The 15,849-nt window shown below is 50.3% G+C and overlaps 1 protein-coding gene across 1 annotated transcript in view; it reads left to right on the forward strand.

Annotated features, from left to right (window-relative positions):
• Window positions 1-15,849, forward strand: part of Acot11 (acyl-CoA thioesterase 11) — a 39,077-nt gene that overhangs the window by 18,661 nt on the left and 4,567 nt on the right. Inside the window, exons 2-10 of the mRNA XM_069987121.1 lie at window positions 3,059-3,266; window positions 4,053-4,122; window positions 8,532-8,592; window positions 9,449-9,547; window positions 10,462-10,597; window positions 12,514-12,670; window positions 13,194-13,313; window positions 14,382-14,526; window positions 15,457-15,512. Coding sequence (XP_069843222.1) covers window positions 3,059-3,266; window positions 4,053-4,122; window positions 8,532-8,592; window positions 9,449-9,547; window positions 10,462-10,597; window positions 12,514-12,670; window positions 13,194-13,313; window positions 14,382-14,526; window positions 15,457-15,512 — 1,052 coding nt within the window. The remainder of the gene's footprint in view (window positions 1-3,058; window positions 3,267-4,052; window positions 4,123-8,531; window positions 8,593-9,448; window positions 9,548-10,461; window positions 10,598-12,513; window positions 12,671-13,193; window positions 13,314-14,381; window positions 14,527-15,456; window positions 15,513-15,849) is intronic.

Raw genomic sequence — 15,849 nt, forward strand, 5'->3', positions numbered from 1 at the left:
TAAATGATGGAATGAATGGATAAATGAGGCAAAGACACTGTTTCCAGGCATGTAGCACTGGAAGTGCTACTTCCAGGAAGTGTAGCACTGGAAACAGGAGATTTTTGGGAGTCAGGACTGACCTACAATAAGAGGTAAAGGACAGGAACTCAGGCTGCTGCTGACTGCTGCCCAGGGCTCTGTCCATCCTGTCTCTCACCTGTAAGATGGACCACTGATTCCTAGTCCTGCCTTCTTAGTGAACATCCAGCCAGATATGGTATAGTCTGACTATAGCCCAGGAACCTTGGACCATCGGCTCTTTTTCTTCTGCTGGCTTGCCCTCTGTATCTTGCCTCCTGCATTTCTTCAGCTCTCTCTAGTGCTTCTTTCTACAGTATTCTTCCCAGAAGAACAAGCAAATATAGTCTTCCCACTTTTTCCTTCTACCCACTTCCATACCCAGAAAGTCATCCATGCAGGCCCCAGTGCACAGCCAGGCTGCAAACGCCTTGGCAGTGGTTACCATGGCAACAAGCCCTGCTGCTTGGACATTCAAGCTCCCTGCAAGAGCCTGAAAACTAAGCAGCCTGGCACCCCAGAAGCCCCCACTTAAGCTGACTACTCCTGGAGCCACTGCCCTCCTCTCCTTGCTGCCCGGCACTGTGCCTGACACTTGGGCTTTGGGAATGAGCTGTGTGTCTGGGAACCAGTAGCAGTTCTGGGCCAGACAGACCTGGTTCAAGTCCCAGGTCTACCATTTTAGGGATCAGGAATTTTGAGCAAGTCACCCATTGTGTTTTGGATTTATTGAATTAGCTATGGGACCCATGCGGGATAAATCATCCAAAGAGCCAGTGCTGCCCTGTCCTGCAGCTATGGTCATGATGCATCCTAGACCCAGGGCTCTGGTCCTTTTATCATGTAGCCCCAGGAGGATGGACAGCAGTGTGTGTGGTAGATGGGAGCTCAGACTGACAGCTGGACATCTGGGATTGCTGCTGGGCTTTGCCATTTATCTGGGCCTTGTCAGTAAGATGAGGATAATATTGTACTCATCACACAGATTGATGTGTATATTAAATCTAATTAATATATGAAAATGCTTAGAAGAATACACAATGTGTTATTGCCGTATAAATGTTCACTGTGATTGTTACCACCGCAGCATAGTTGGCATGGCCAGAAGGATTGAACTCACTGCCTGGCCCTGCTTGGTTTTCTCACATGTGCAGGTTAGTCTGGCTCTGGAGTTTACAGTGACTAGACAGTCCAGAGAGGTGTTTTCAGGTCCCTTCCATCTGAGGGAATGACAGGCATGGCCACTTTCTGTCTGAGATTTAAGTTTGAGGCCAGCCTGGGCTGTATAGGGAAACCCATAAGAGCGTGAAACCTCATCCCCATATGTGAGTTTGAAGGGCTTTCTTTGCTGATTCACCAGCTGGCAGCTACAGCAGTCCTGCCTTGGATCAGACAGCTGATCTGTGGCTGCCTGGAGCCCTCACAGTCAATAGATCCCAGAGCTGAAGGTGTAGTGCCCACTGGAGGCTCAGGAAAGAAAGAGCTGAGAGGGGCCTGTGGGCACGAAACCTGAGCTACGCGCTGTGGCTCACTTTACTGGAACAATCTCAGAGGCTCCACTGCCCCAGAGCTTGCTCGCCCACTGGGCCTCCTGAGTAGGAAGGGTACTGGAAGGGGAGGAGACTTTTCCTTCCAACCTTTTCTCCAGCTCCTCTCTTTTTCTTCCTCCCTCTCTTCTTCTCTTCTTCCCTCCCTCCCTCCCTCCTCTCCTTCCTTTCTTCCTTCTTTCTTTCCTTCCCCATCTTCCTTTCCTCTCTCCTTCTCTTCCTTCTTTCCTCCTTGCCTTCCTCCCTTTCTCCCTCCCTCCTTCCTTGTTCTCTTCCCCCCACTTTTCCTTCTTTTTGATAGAGTCTCAATATATAGTCTGTCTGGTTCAGATTCTCCTACCTCAACTCTTCCAAGCTGGGATTATAGATGGATGCCATTATACCCATTTGGCCTTTTTTGCGGGGAAGGGCAGGACAAACTGTCACTGAGCTCCATCCCTAGCCTTCCCTCCCTCTTTATGATTGGGCTCTGTGTGTGTGTGTGTGTGTGTGTGTGTGTGTGTGTGTGTGCTGGTCCTAGTGCTTGAACTTGGGACTTAGACACTATCCTTGAGCTTCTCAAGACTTGTGTTCTACCATTTGAGTCACAGTTCCACTTCTGGCTTTTTGGTAGTTAATTGGAAGTAAGAATCTCACAGGCTTTCCTGTCTGGGCTGGCTTCAAATGGCAATCCTCAGATCTCAGCCTCCTGAGTAGCTAGGATCATAGGTAAGAGCTACCAGCATCTAGTTAGGATTTGCTTTTTTAAGTATAGTCTGACAATTTCCTCATTTAAAATATTTATACCACTTATGTTTTTATATATTTGTAAGGAAACTGTACTTCAAAGGCATTAAATACATTTACATTGTTGGACAATCTCCACCACTAACCATCTCCAGAACGTTTTCATCTTCTCAAGTTGAACTCCTAACTCCCCATTCTGTGCTTCCTGGGCCCCAGGAACCAGCATACTGTGTCTTACGAATTGCTCTGAGGACCCCCATGAATGGATCACATAGTGCTTGTCCCAAATGACTGACACCTTTCAGCATCAGGTTCTCAACGCTCAGGTGGGCAGTGTGTCTTCGTAGCACATATAGGCCCTGAGTTCAAACCCCAGTACCAAAAAAACCCAAGATCAATGCAGAGTAAAACTTTGAAAAATCAGCCTACAAGCTGGAGAGAGAAGAGGTAGATGCTCAGCCTTGGTTTTCCACAACCCCATCCCCCAATTTGAGGTTAAATTCAGCCGATAGTGTTGTTGGCTAGATGGTGGCCACAGGTGGCATCCACAGAATCCCTGGCTCTGAGACTGTGGCTGGAGATAGTGGTCACTCTCTGTGGGCTTGGTTGGAGGTGGCTCTGGGCTGCTTCTCATCTTCCTCAGGTCTTCATCCTCCTCAGTCTTGGGGCTGGGCAGTCCTGGGAAATCTGCAGAGAGCTTACTCTCCATCACCACCTGTCCTTAGGGCCTGGCCTCCGTGTTCTCAAGCCGCACATCCAGGAAGTCAATCCCACGTGCAGAGGAAGAGGACACCATGGTGGGGGGTGAGGGGTACCGGAATCCCACAGAGGTGCAGATGAGCCAGTTGGTGCTTCCCTGCCACACCAACCAGCGCGGCGAGCTGAGTATTGGGCAGCTGCTCAAGTGGATTGACACCACGGCCTGCCTCTCAGGTGATCGGCACAGCGTTCCCCCCCCCCCCCCCGCCACTGCCCCAAGACCCAGAGCAGAAGGCTTTTCCAAAGATGGCTACTGTCTTCCAGTTGTCATACTTGTTCCTCCTCCTGGCCTTGGCCCATGCCAGTCCCCCCTGCCTGAAATGTCCTCTCATGTCACAGTGCTGGTGCAGCTTATACCTCATTCCCCATCCCCCCACCCTAGGCTAGGGGTTGGTATTGTGCCCAGGTCTCTACAGCCATATGGTGTAGTCTTCAACCTGGCTGCTTCATAGGTTGAAAACTGCCAGGAGAGAGATGAGTGTGGCCGCTCATTCTGATCTTCTCTTGTATCTGTATCCAGCCCACAGGTGAATGGCCCTGATCTAGTTCTGGGTGCAGGAAGGGGTTCCAGAGGGTGAGGGTAAGAGGGACAGGAAGCCAATGAGTAGGGAGTAGGTAGGGTACTCATGCAGATAGAGAAGCTTCTTGAGGAGGAGACACTCGATCAGAGTGCCGTGTGATGTGAGGAGCCTGCTAACGACTGTCTTTCTTTCTTTTTTTTTTTTTTTTTTTTGGGTCCGGTCGTGGGGCCTGAACTCTGGGCCTGGGCGCTGTCCCTCAGCTCTTCAGCTCAAGGCTAGCGCTCTACCACTTGAGCCACAGCGCCACTTCCGGCTTTTTTCTTTTTGCTTATGTGGTGCTGAGGAATCGAACCCAGGGCCTTGAGCATGCAAGGCAAGCGCTCTACCACTGAGCCACCTTCCCAGCCCCTAACGACTGTCTTTCTTGTCCCAATGCCAGCGGAGAAGCATGCCGGCTGCCCCTGTGTCACAGCCTCCATGGATGACATCTATTTTGAGCACACTATTAGGTAAGCAGCCCTTTCTGCTTCATGGTCCATCTGATCTCCCATCACAAGCCCTGGACTGTCCCTTCTGTCACCTCTGCCCAGGTTCTGTGCTGCTTGAAGCCTGATTCAACTGACTGATGGCCTTTGAAAATGGGTTGAGGACGGCCTTTAGGAAGCAAAGACCCATCTATGGGGTTCTCTGGGACAGCAGTGGGGCTAGCGCTGCCTGCTGCTGCGTGTCACAGAGTGGGTTTTACCCATTTGTAGTGGGAAGTTGCTGAGATATTGTCACAGTGTTCTGTGTGATTTTGGCCTCAGTTTTCTTATCTGTGAAATGGAAAGACTTAGACTGGCTCAGAGAACAGAGAATGCCTTTTTTTGGGGAGGTGCTGGGTCTTGAACTCAAGGTCTTGCATTCTTGCTTGGCTTTTTCCACTCAAGGCTAATGCTATACCGCTTGAGTCACATCTCCATTTCTGGCTTTTTGCTGATTAATTGGAGATAAGAGTCTTACTATAGGCCGGGCGCCAGTGGCTCATGCCTGTAATCCTAGCTACTCAGGAGGCTGAGATCTGAGGATCATGGTTCACAGCCAGCCCTGGCAGGAAAGTCCATGAGACTCTTATCTCCAATAAACCACTCAGCAAACTGGAAGAGGCACTGTGGCTCAAGTGGTAGAGCGCAAGCCTTGAGCCCAAGAGCTGAGGGGCAGTGCCCAGGCCCAGAGTTCAAGCCCCGTGACTGACCAAAAAAAAAACCAGTCTCACTAGTTTTTTTTTGTTTTTTGTTTTTGTCCTGGGCAAGCTTTAAGCTTCAATCCTTAGATCTTAGTCTCCTGAGTAGCTAGGATTATTGCAGCCATGAACCATCAGTGCCCAATGACTTTTGAGTTCAGACTTGTGTTCTCTGTGTGTCAGTGGTTACTGTTCTGCAGAGAAGCCCTAGACAAAGACTCTTGGCAAAGCCTAGCCAGCCATCCTATTTATACTGTGAGGAATTCATTATGAAAGTGGACCCTTTCCCCTTTTTAAATGTAGTTGGGGGTCTTGCAATCCTCCTACCTCAGTCTTCTGAGGGCTGGGGTTATAAGCATGCACTCCTAGGTCTGGATTTTCTTCTTTATTCAGTAATGGGTACTGGTTGGAAAGCTCTTTATTCCACTGCACAGAGCTTGTTTCCCAGGGCTTTGCCACTGGGTCACTATCCTGCTTCTGGGATGAAAGGTCCATGCTAAGCCCTTGGTTCAGCACAGGCTACAGGGCCTGCGCACAGAGTTCTTATCTCTGGTCCTGCTCCTAAATGTGCTGCCTGTACCTAGGACATCAAGTGCATAGGCCTTATCAGGCCTGCCTAGGTGCTTTGGGTGTCACCATTAAGGAGAAAGCTTAGCCAGTCCCAGTACCCATCAGTTAGTCATGACGTACTTAAAATTAGTTGGGCATCTTTCTGGACCACGGCCTTGCTGTGATTGAAAGCAGAGTTCCCTGGAGTATAATCTCTCAGCCCAGGAGCTTCTAGTCTGCAGGAGAGGCAGATGTAAGAAACATCATGTCCACGGGAAATGAGAAAATGGGCTATGAGTGTAGCTCAGTGGTAGAGTGTTTGCTTAGCATGGGCAAAGCCGTAGGTTTGATCCCTAGCACATCAACAACAAAAATGTGGGACATTCCACACTCATAATGAGATCTGGCATGTGGCTGCTTTGTTATACTTTCTCAGATACCTTTTATTTTACAATAGTTTCAGATATAAGAAAAAAGAGAGAAATTTCTGAATATAACCACTGGCTGTGAGAATCAGAACCCAGTGTCTGGCCTCCTTTGTTCCCATATATCATATTTCCAGTTCCCCTGTTATGGATATCTTACAAATTTAGGGTACCTTTGATACAATTAGTGAACCACTTCTGATATCTTTTCCCCTCCTTGGTACTAGAGTTTAATTTAGAGCCTCATATTTACTTGGCTTTCTTTCTTGACTAGCCCTCTACTATGTGAGCCATGTAACTAGTCCAGCTTTTTGCTGGTTATTTTGTAGATGGAATCTTGAGAATTTTTCTGCTTGGGCTGGCTAGATTCTCTGGATCCCAGACTCCTGAGTAGCTAGGATTACAGGCATGAGCCACTAGTATCTGGCTTAGAATTCCTTTTGATATATGAATGTATTTGATACTCAGAGCAACATTATGAGGTCATGGCTATTAGTTCCTCATTTTATTTTATTTTGTTTTATTTTATTTTATTTTTTTTTGTCGGTCGTGGGGCTTGAACTCTGGGCCTGGGCGCTGTCCCTCAGCTCTTCAGCTCAAGGTGAGCACTCTACCACTTGAGCTACAGCGCCACTTCCGGTTTTCTGGTGGTTTATTGGAGATAGGAGTCTCACAGTCTCTCCTGCCCAGGCTGGCTTTGAACCGCGATCCTCAGATCTCAGCCTTCTGAGTAGCTAGGATTACAGGCGTGAGCCACCAGCGCCCGGCTAGTTCCTCATTTTAATTGAGGACTGCAGTTTGTTGCCAACTGGGGAAAGAAAGTCTGAGGTACTTATCTTCAATTAACCAGAAAAAAAAACCTAACAAAAGAAGAGCTATGACTCAAGTGGTAAAGTGCTAGCCTTGCCAGAGACAGCGTGCAGGCCCTGAGTTCAAGCCCCAGGACACACAGCCACACAGCCACACACAGACACACAGACACACACCCAGACACACACACACACAGCCCTTTCTAAGCATATAGAAAACTGAGTAGTAAAATGGTCACTGTTACTGAGATTTAATGATTAGCATTTTGCTCAGCTTGCTTTATCTACAAATGGATAAATAACAGGGCAGATTTTTTTCTGTCTGGTCTATCTCTGAACCATTTGAAAGTGAGTTGTAGACATGGCACTTTGTCCCTCCGCATGTTAGCAGGTGTCTCCTACAAATGATCTTCCTCTATGTCAGTGCCCCTAAAAAACACTCATGGAAATTGAGTGCCAGCACTGGGGAAGCTCCTGGGGCTCACAGCGCCAGGCCTCGTGCTGGCTGAGTCACCTTGCCTCTCTCCCTGTCCTTATAGGTGCAGGCAGTGCACATGAGCTCTCTGTACCTTCCTCATGAGGAAAGACCCTGAGAGGTGACATGACTCTTGGGGTGTGACAGTCAAGGTCGAGCACTATGGAATCCGATAGGCCTCTGTGACTCAGTGCAGCCCACTGACCAGCAGCCCCTGGGAATGGAGCCTTTCAGGCACGGGAGGAGATAGTCCTGTGTGCTGCATGTTCACCAGCTGAGGTGCACAGAGGTGAAAGGGCTGCTTGAGGTCACATGGTGACTGGCTGTCAGCCTCCTGCCCTCACCCCCACAGCCCATTGACTGGGCACGAGCTGGGCTGCTACTGCTTCTAGTCAGGCACAGGGCAGCATGCTGGCTCCCTGGGGATGGGTAGGAATGACGACAGTGATGATGGGCTACAGCTGGAATAAAAGGGAATGGTACCAGCTAACACAATCAGCTGAGAATCCTGGCCACGTCATCCGTGAGCTGAGTGACCTTGGGAAAAATGGCTAACCTCCTTGATGTTTAATCCCTCCTAGACCCACCTGTCATACTTGTTTTGAGACTCAGAAATGGTACCTGGCAAATAGTGGGCCTTCTTCAAATGTTTCCTTTTCCATGCAAGGCCCTGAATTCAAACCCTAATACTACCAAAAAAGAAAACCTTTCCTTTTCCCTGTCTACTCTCTCCCTCTCTCCCTCTCCCTTTCTCCCTCTCTCCCTCTCTCCCTCTCTCTCTCTCTCTCTCTCTCTCTCTCTCTCTCTCTCTCTCTCTCTCTCTCTCTCTCTCTCTCTCAACTCTTTCACTTAGTAGACATTCAATAAATGTAAATTTATTGATTTAGCTTGCCACTGTTCAGGGAGGACCCACATGATGCTATGTCCTGAGACTCAAGAGTCAAAGGTGAGCAAAACATATGGCCCTTTGGGCAAGTGGTGCACCTGGTGGTAGAGTGTTTACCTGGTATACAAGGTTCTGGGTTTGACCCTCAGTACTGCAAAACAAGAGAAAACAAAAACAAACGACATAGCCACATGGCCATTGTTGCAGTGGCCGTAAGGGCTGGGAGACAGAGGTCAGCCTATGGGAAGAAATGTTGGAGAGTGACTGGTGTGCAAGAGGGATTCCCTGAGGAGAGAGCCAAGGGCAAAAAGAAGTTCAGCACTACCTGGATGGGAGAAAGAAAAGCAGGAAGGGGAGACATCAGCCACATAGCTTCATAAGATGGCTGGTGAAACTGGCTGGGTGTCTTGGTGATATCAACGATGTGAATGTGTTCTGGAGCCTCTGGCCAGCCACCCCCACCCCCACCCCGCATAGGCCACGGGTATCAGAGTCCCCAGTTCCCTCTCCTGTCCTTTCTGGAAGGCTCACCACCTGCTTTCCTCTCTCCAGTGTTGGCCAAGTGGTGAATATCAAAGCCAAGGTGAACCGAGCTTTCAACTCGAGCATGGAGGTGTGTGGGGTGGCCCTGCCTGGGGGTGGGAGATGGCTGTCCTCCTCTCTGTCCTCACAGCCCCTGGCCCAGAGTTCTGAGCCATCTGATAGAGCTGTGAGAACCCAGAACCTTCTGGGCCAATGCTCCATTGCACAGAGGGAAAACAGAGACCTGGGAAGGGAAAGGGACTTGCCTCAGGCTTCTGAACTTCCTGGATGCTGTCAGGGCCGGCCAGTCAGTCAGTAGCCGGTGGTAGCCTGTGGTATAGGAATGGAGGCTGGCAGAGCTGTCTGGTCCAGGGCTCCAGTGGCTCCAGTGGGCCAGTGCTGAGTTTTGGCCGTTATCTCACCTCCCAAGGCTCTGCTCACTCTTCTTAGAGTGTACTGGGGCTCCTGTGTTGTAGGTATGGGATGTTCATTGGGAACACTTTGAGTGCAGGGGAATGCCTTGGGCCTAGGTTGCTTCACCCGGTCATCCAGGCTGGATAGCAGTGGCCTGCCTCTGCCCCTGGGAACCCCTCAAATACCCAGGTATTCCCTAGGCACCTCAGGCATCTACCTTCTAAATTTAGCCAACATTTACTTACTGAATCCCTTTCATGAATAGGGGCCCCATGTTAATCCTCTCAGTAACTCTCCAGGGTGGCTGTGACCCCTCCAATTTTCCAGATGAGGAAATCAAGACGAGAGAAGGCAAGTGAGTTGCCCAAGGTTTTCCGGAAGCCAAAGACAAGAGCCAGAACTAACTGAGGTCCCTGGCCTTCCAGGTCTGGCAGATGAGAGAGAAACCTGTCACTCAGGCCCTGCCTGGGTGACACTGCCAGTGTCGTGCGCACGGGCCTCACTCCTCCCACCTGCCTCTTCTACCTCTCTAGGTGGGCATCCAGGTGACCTCCGAGGACCTGTGCTCTGAGAAGCAGTGGAGTGTATGTAAGGCCTTGGCCACCTTTGTGGCCCATCGGGAGCTCTCCAAGGTAGGTCGTGCCTCCTGCCACTCTGGGCTGCCTGTCACGGGAGGCCAGGCCAGGGATCCAGCTCCATTCCTCCTTCTCCTTTCCCCCAGCTCTTCCTATATATCTCACACCAGCATTCCTCATGTTCTAGTGACCCCATATTCTCTGGGTCTTTGCCCAAGACCCTGCATCCTGCAGGGTCATTAGGAAGATAAACACGATGTATGAGGTGAAGGTGGAAGCAGGAAGGTGGCCACAAAAGAGAGGAGGCCCTAAACCTTGTGGCAGCCTGGGGAGGGGGTCAACCTCAGATATGAGGTAGTTGTAGAAAACAGGGCCTTGGGCTGCTTTAGACAACTTGTCCTGAGTGGAGTGCTGGTGGCTCATGTCTGTAATTCTAGCTATTCCGAAGTATGAGATCTGAGGATCACAGCTCAAAGCCTGCCCAGGAAGGACAGTCCATGAGACTTTATTTATTTATTTTTTGGTTGGTCATGGGGCCTGAACTCTGGGTCTGGGCACTGTCCCTCAGCTCTACAGCTCAGGGCTAGCACTCTACCACTTAAGCCACAGCGCCACTTCCAACTTTTTCTGTTATGTCGTACTGTTCCTCAGCTCTACAACTCAGGGCTAGTACTCTACCACTGTTATATGGTACTGAGGAATGGAACCCAGGGCCTCATGCATGTGAGGCAAGCACTCTACCACTGAGCCACCTTCCCAGCCCATGAGACTCTTATCTCTAATTAACCACAGACAGCTGGAAGTAGAGCTGTGGCTCAAGTGGTAGAACACTAGCCTTGAGCACAAAAATGTTCAATGAAAGTGCCCAGGTCCTGAGTTCAAGCCCCAGTACTGGCAAATTACAAAAAAGAAAAGAAAAGAAAAGGAAAAATCTTGTCCTGAGTAGCCCCCACTTGTCCCCTGGCCAACAGGTGAAGCTGAAACAGGTCATACCAAGGACAGAGGAGGAAAAGACTGAACATGGTGTAGCAGCTGAGCGCAGGCGCATGAGGCTGGTCTATGCGGACACCATCAAGGACCTGCTGGCCCATTGTGCCATCCAAGATGGTGAGTAGCCTGTAGCCTGCATGACCCCTGCCCCCTTGCTCCTTGTCCCCTGCCCTGAGCCTGTGGGTGGAAAGAAGAGGAATATCCTAGGGACCTCTCTGGCCCCTGGTGATTCAGGACTCCACTAGCCTTCTTGGCCGCAAAGTCTGGGAAAGCAGGGTGCTGGGCCAGCATTTGGAATGGTGTAGAGATGAATGGGAATTCCCCTCAGAATGATTTTGGACCTCTAGGAGCCAAAGAATTTCAGAAGGTAGTATTGATCTGGGCTACAGAGACTTGTGAGGTGTTTCTTTTTTAAATTGGTTTGAACTCAAGGCATGGTGCTTGCCAGCCAAGCTCTTTGTATAGCTTGAGCCGGACCTACAGCCCCGTGAGACTTGTAGGATTTTCTTTTTCTTTATAGCGTGGATTTGGGGCTTGAACTCAAGACCTGGGTGCTGTCCCTGGGCTTTTTTGCACTCTGACACTTAAACTACAGCTCCACTTCTGGCCTTTTGGTGGTTAATTGGAGATATGAGATTCATGGTTTTTTGTTTTTTGTTTTCACCCTGGCTGGCTTAGAACCATGATCCTCAGATCTCAGCCTTCTGAGTAGATAGGATTACAGGTATGAGCCACCAGAACCCAGCTGGATTTTTAAAAAAAAATATATAGACAGAATATGTTCAGATATTATTCACTCTTCATCATTCTCTCCACTCCTCTTTGTTTCTCCCTCTCTGCAAATAATTCAAATTGCAATCAAATTCTGTGTGTGAGTGTGTGTATCAGTGTGTCTGTTCTATGAGTGTGTCTTTAAAGTCTAAATTCCAGAGATCTCTAGGATAATTTAAGAGTATTTTTGTGTAAGTATGTACTTTCCCCAAAGAAGATGCAGTTAAAAAGCAAGACTCCTTCCTATCCAAAAACCCATGCCACTTCTCCAGAAACAACTAGTTACTTGTTTTTACTTTTTTAAAAATATTTTTCCAGGTGTATTCTCTGCATCTTTAAGTATACTATGTATTACTTAGTTCTCGATTTTTACCCCAAAGGGACATGTTTTTTTATGTCTTGATTCCCCCTCCTCATGTCTCCTGGAACTTGTCCTGAATCAGTACATGAAGGCCTGATTAAAATCCTGCCAGGATTTTCACAGAGAACAGGAAAGGTGCTCCTGACAGAGGTTGTTGTCTAGCTAAGGCCCAGAGATTGGAATCTTGGGCTTCTTTACCAATATCTAGAATGTTCTAAACATGAGTTCTTCCTTGAAACAAAGAGAGGCAGTTTCAGGACAAATAAAAAAGATAATTCATGGGCCAGGTGCTGATGATATTCCTAGGGACTCAGGAGTCAGAAATCGGAGGCTCAAGGTTCAAAGCCATCCCTGGCAGGAAATTCTATGAGACTCTTATCTCCAATTAACCACCAGAAAACTGGAAGTGGAGCTATAGCTCAAAGTGGTAGAGTGGTAGCCTTGAGCAAAACTGCTCACAGACAAAGCCCAGGACCCCTGAGTTCAAGCCCCATATGCCTGACCAAAAAAAAAGAAAAAAAATCATTCAGGATGGGAGGGAGAGTCACTGAGTGTGGAACTAAGTACTTTATAGCCATGTCCACATGCCACCTTCACACAGTCCTGTTGGGATAGATTTGACATCTGGCTATTAAGAGACGGGCAGCTGAGTGGTATTGGTTCTGCCTGAGGTCCCACAGCTAGTGTAGGCTGGGACTGGCATTCAGGCTGCTAGATCTTGTCTCCTGGCACTGTGACAGGCCCATATCCTCCCATTCCTCACCCAGGGCTAGCTTGTGTGTGCCCATGTTTCCTGGGCACTGAGTCCCAGGGTGGAAAGAATGCTGTAGCACCCAAGGAGGATCAGCTGTGGGGAGTGTCTCACCCTCCTGCCTCCTCTGTGTGTCTCTTCCCTGGCCAGATGTGGGCAGCAGAGACTGCAGTCACATGGTGCCAGCAGAGAAAACGCGTGTAGAGAGTGTGGAGCTGGTCTTGCCTCCCCATGCCAATCATCAGGGAAACACCTTTGGGGGCCAGATCATGGCGTGGATGGAGAATGTGGCCACCATTGCAGCCAGGTGAGGCGCAGTCCACACCCTCTTCCAGGCAGATTCTTCCTCATCTCATCCTAAAGTCTGCCTCAGGCCCTTCCTCTGTGGTTAACCCTGGGAGAGTACATTTAGCAATAGCATTTGGGGCAGCCTGGGTGGTAAGTGTGAAGGTGAGGGTCTGGGAGGTTAGAGAAAACTTGCTGGAGGAGGTGTGCTTCAGCAGGCCTCAGATAACAAGTAGTATTGTGCGACAGCAGGGTTTTTGTGTAAAAGTGGGGACACCAACTATTAAGTTGCAAAGGAAAATGGTGACATTATTTGCCCTCATGCTCTGCTCCAGGCTTTCTTCTGTCTCCTAAACTGAGCTCCTCTCTAGCCATGCACATAGACCGCAGTATTCCAAGCCATGAAATGGGACTGCCACTGTGCAGATCTGTCAATAGGTTGGGAGAAGGCAGTATGTGAGGTCCCAGACTAAGACAGCCTAGGGCAGGAGGAGGCTGCCCCAAGCTGGCAGCTGAAGCCGGACCATTTCCCCTGTCTGCTTTAGCCGGCTCTGCCGGGGCCACCCAACGCTGAAGGCCATCGAGATGTTCCACTTCCGAGGCCCCTCCCAGGTCGGGGACCGACTGGTGCTCAAGGCCATTGTGAACAACGCCTTCAAGCACAGGTGAGGGGGTGAAGAAGGGGCTGTGGGCACATCCTGACCTAGAAGAGACTAACTCAGACTTGCTAGGAGCCCTTCACCCTGAAGACTTGGGCTGAGCCCTGCCTGATGCGTAGCACTCTTTGCGTATCACCTGTGCTCAGCAGCCCTCGGCGCCAGGTCAGGGCCCCTCCCCTAGGATCCCCAGGCCCTGGGCTTGTGTCTCAGAGTGTTCCACATGCTCAGCGTGTGTCTCTCTCCTCTGCTCTTGTCACTGGAGACTCCAGGCTTATTCTTGTCAGTGTTCAGTGTTCAGATCTCTCTCCCTGTGTTTTCTAAAGCAGGAGTCCCCAGAGTCCTTTCCTTTGGGTTGAATTCTAATACCTCTCTCCCATGAAAGCCGACTTTAAGCATAGTTTTTGGTGATTTCAGAGACCATCATGGCATCATTAAAGGTGGGGGATGTGGGTTCAAGTTTGACTGCACCTTTTGTGTGTGTGTGTGTGTGCGTGTGTGCACATGCGCCAGTACTGGGGCTTGAACTCAAAGTCTGGGTGCTGTCCCTTAGTTTTTCACTTAAGGGAGGCAGTTTACACACTTGAGCTACACTCCCACTTCTGGCTTTTTTGCTAAGTAGGGAGATAAGAGTCTTATAGAACGTGTGTGTGTGTGTGTGTGTGTGTGTGTGTGTGTGTGTGTGTGTGTATTGCCCTGGCTACCGAGTCTTATGGAATGTGTGTGTGTGTGTGTGTGTGTGTGTGTGTGTGTGTGTGTGTGTGTGTGTGTGTGTGTGTGTGTGTGTGTGTGTGTGTGTATTGCCCTGGCTACCAACCAGAGGCATAAGCCTGGCAGGTTTCTTCATATTTATGTCTCCCCAGGCTAGGCACACAGTAGGTGCTCTGCTAGCACTGATAACACTAGACTCCTAGGTTCCTTCAGTGGGCTGTGGTCCAATTTGCTGTAAGAACTGCAGGAGGGTATGTGTGCATGGTTTGCGCATGTCTGTGTCTCTATGTGTGTATGGACAAGATTGGGTGTGACCTGGGGAAGGTGGACAGCAGGAGTGCAGCCTTCCTTTCCTCCCTGTCCCAGCATGGAGGTGGGTGTGTGTGTGGAGGCCTACCGCCAGGAGGCTGAGAGCCATCGGCGACACATCAACAGTGCCTTCATGACCTTTGTAGTCCTGGGCCCTGATGACCAGCCTCTGAAGCTGCCCTGGATTAAGCCCCAGCCTGGGGTAAGTGGGGACAGCACCATGGCACCCTACCCCACCTCCTTTCCCTCTCTGCTCAGATGGGGTGAGGGTTTCCCCATCCCTGTCAGGGCCTGGGGGAATGAGGGGCTGGCTCCTCTGCTGAAGCACAGGCAGCTTTGAGTGACTGTGAGTCCCCTGTGAAGGAGGGTACCTTTCTTTGCCTGGCAGAACTCTGGGCTGTCAGAAGGGTCTGGTGGATACTGGGTGTTAAGAACCCTGCACAACTCTGCAGAATTGGGGACAACTCTGGCTTTGGGGGCAGAGGGGTTCAGAACCTCACCCCTGTCACATTCTCATGGGGCCTTTAGAGAGCTTTAGTTTCCATTGGCGGCATGGCTGGCTGGTGGTGAGAGTGGGAAGTGCACCCCGCATTGCCGGGGCACTTGTCTTTCTGAAGAAATCATGAGGTGGGGGCTGCAGAGGTGGTGGTAGGTAGAGAGGTGGGCTTCCAAGATGGGCATCTGAGTCCTGATTCTGGCTCTGCCCCACACTCTATAACCTTGGGCAAACCCCAGAGCTCTGCGAGCCTCTGTGCCCTCCTTGAGATTAGGGACCGAGTGGGCAAAGCTCAGGGGCTGCTGGGAAGAGTGGGGGGAACTCAAGGACATCACTTGGTGGGGAGGGCTGGTTTATGGGTGTTCGGGGTACCACTGTGTACATCCTCTAAGGATAGCCATATTACAGAGGAAGAAACTGAGGCTGGTCAGGGGAATTGATGTTCCCAAGGTTATACGAGACTCGGAGGGGAGCTGGGCTGCAGCTCTGAACTTTCCCTGGCTGGAGTGTTTGAACTCCAGCTGTCCCAGTGAGACCTGTCCTTCTGTCTGGCCTGCTGAGCTTCCTCCAGCCCCAGGGGACAGTGAGAGGCAGGGGTGAGGCTACCTGCTGCAGCCATCCCTGATTCTTTCCCAGGAGGGTGAGCGTCGATACCGAGAGGCCAGTGCCAGGAAGAAGATCCGCCTGGACAGGTGGGTAGAGGGAAGGGGGATAGTGTGTCTCTTCATGGTTGCTCCTGGGCTGCACTGGGGCTGGTCTGTGCAGCATTTCACCACACAATGGTCTTATGGCTCATTGTTCAGGTGGGGACACTGAGAACAGAGGAATCAGGTGGCACAATCACCAGTCCGCCTTGAACCTAGCTACATCTTGGTGATCTGAAATCCTGTGGGCATCCCCTGACTCTGCAGCGGAGAGGGCAGATGTAGAAAGGTCTAGATAGGAGACACGGTAGCTCAAGAACTGAAGCCACTGTCAACTTCCTTCCTGTAGAGTGCTGGAAGCCTGCCTCAGGATCCATACCATTGT

Source organism: Dipodomys merriami, unplaced genomic scaffold (assembly GCF_024711535.1).
Source record: "Dipodomys merriami isolate MVZ:Mamm:240054 unplaced genomic scaffold, mDipMer1.0.p SCAF_34, whole genome shotgun sequence".
NCBI classification, from domain to species: domain Eukaryota; kingdom Metazoa; phylum Chordata; class Mammalia; order Rodentia; family Heteromyidae; genus Dipodomys; species Dipodomys merriami.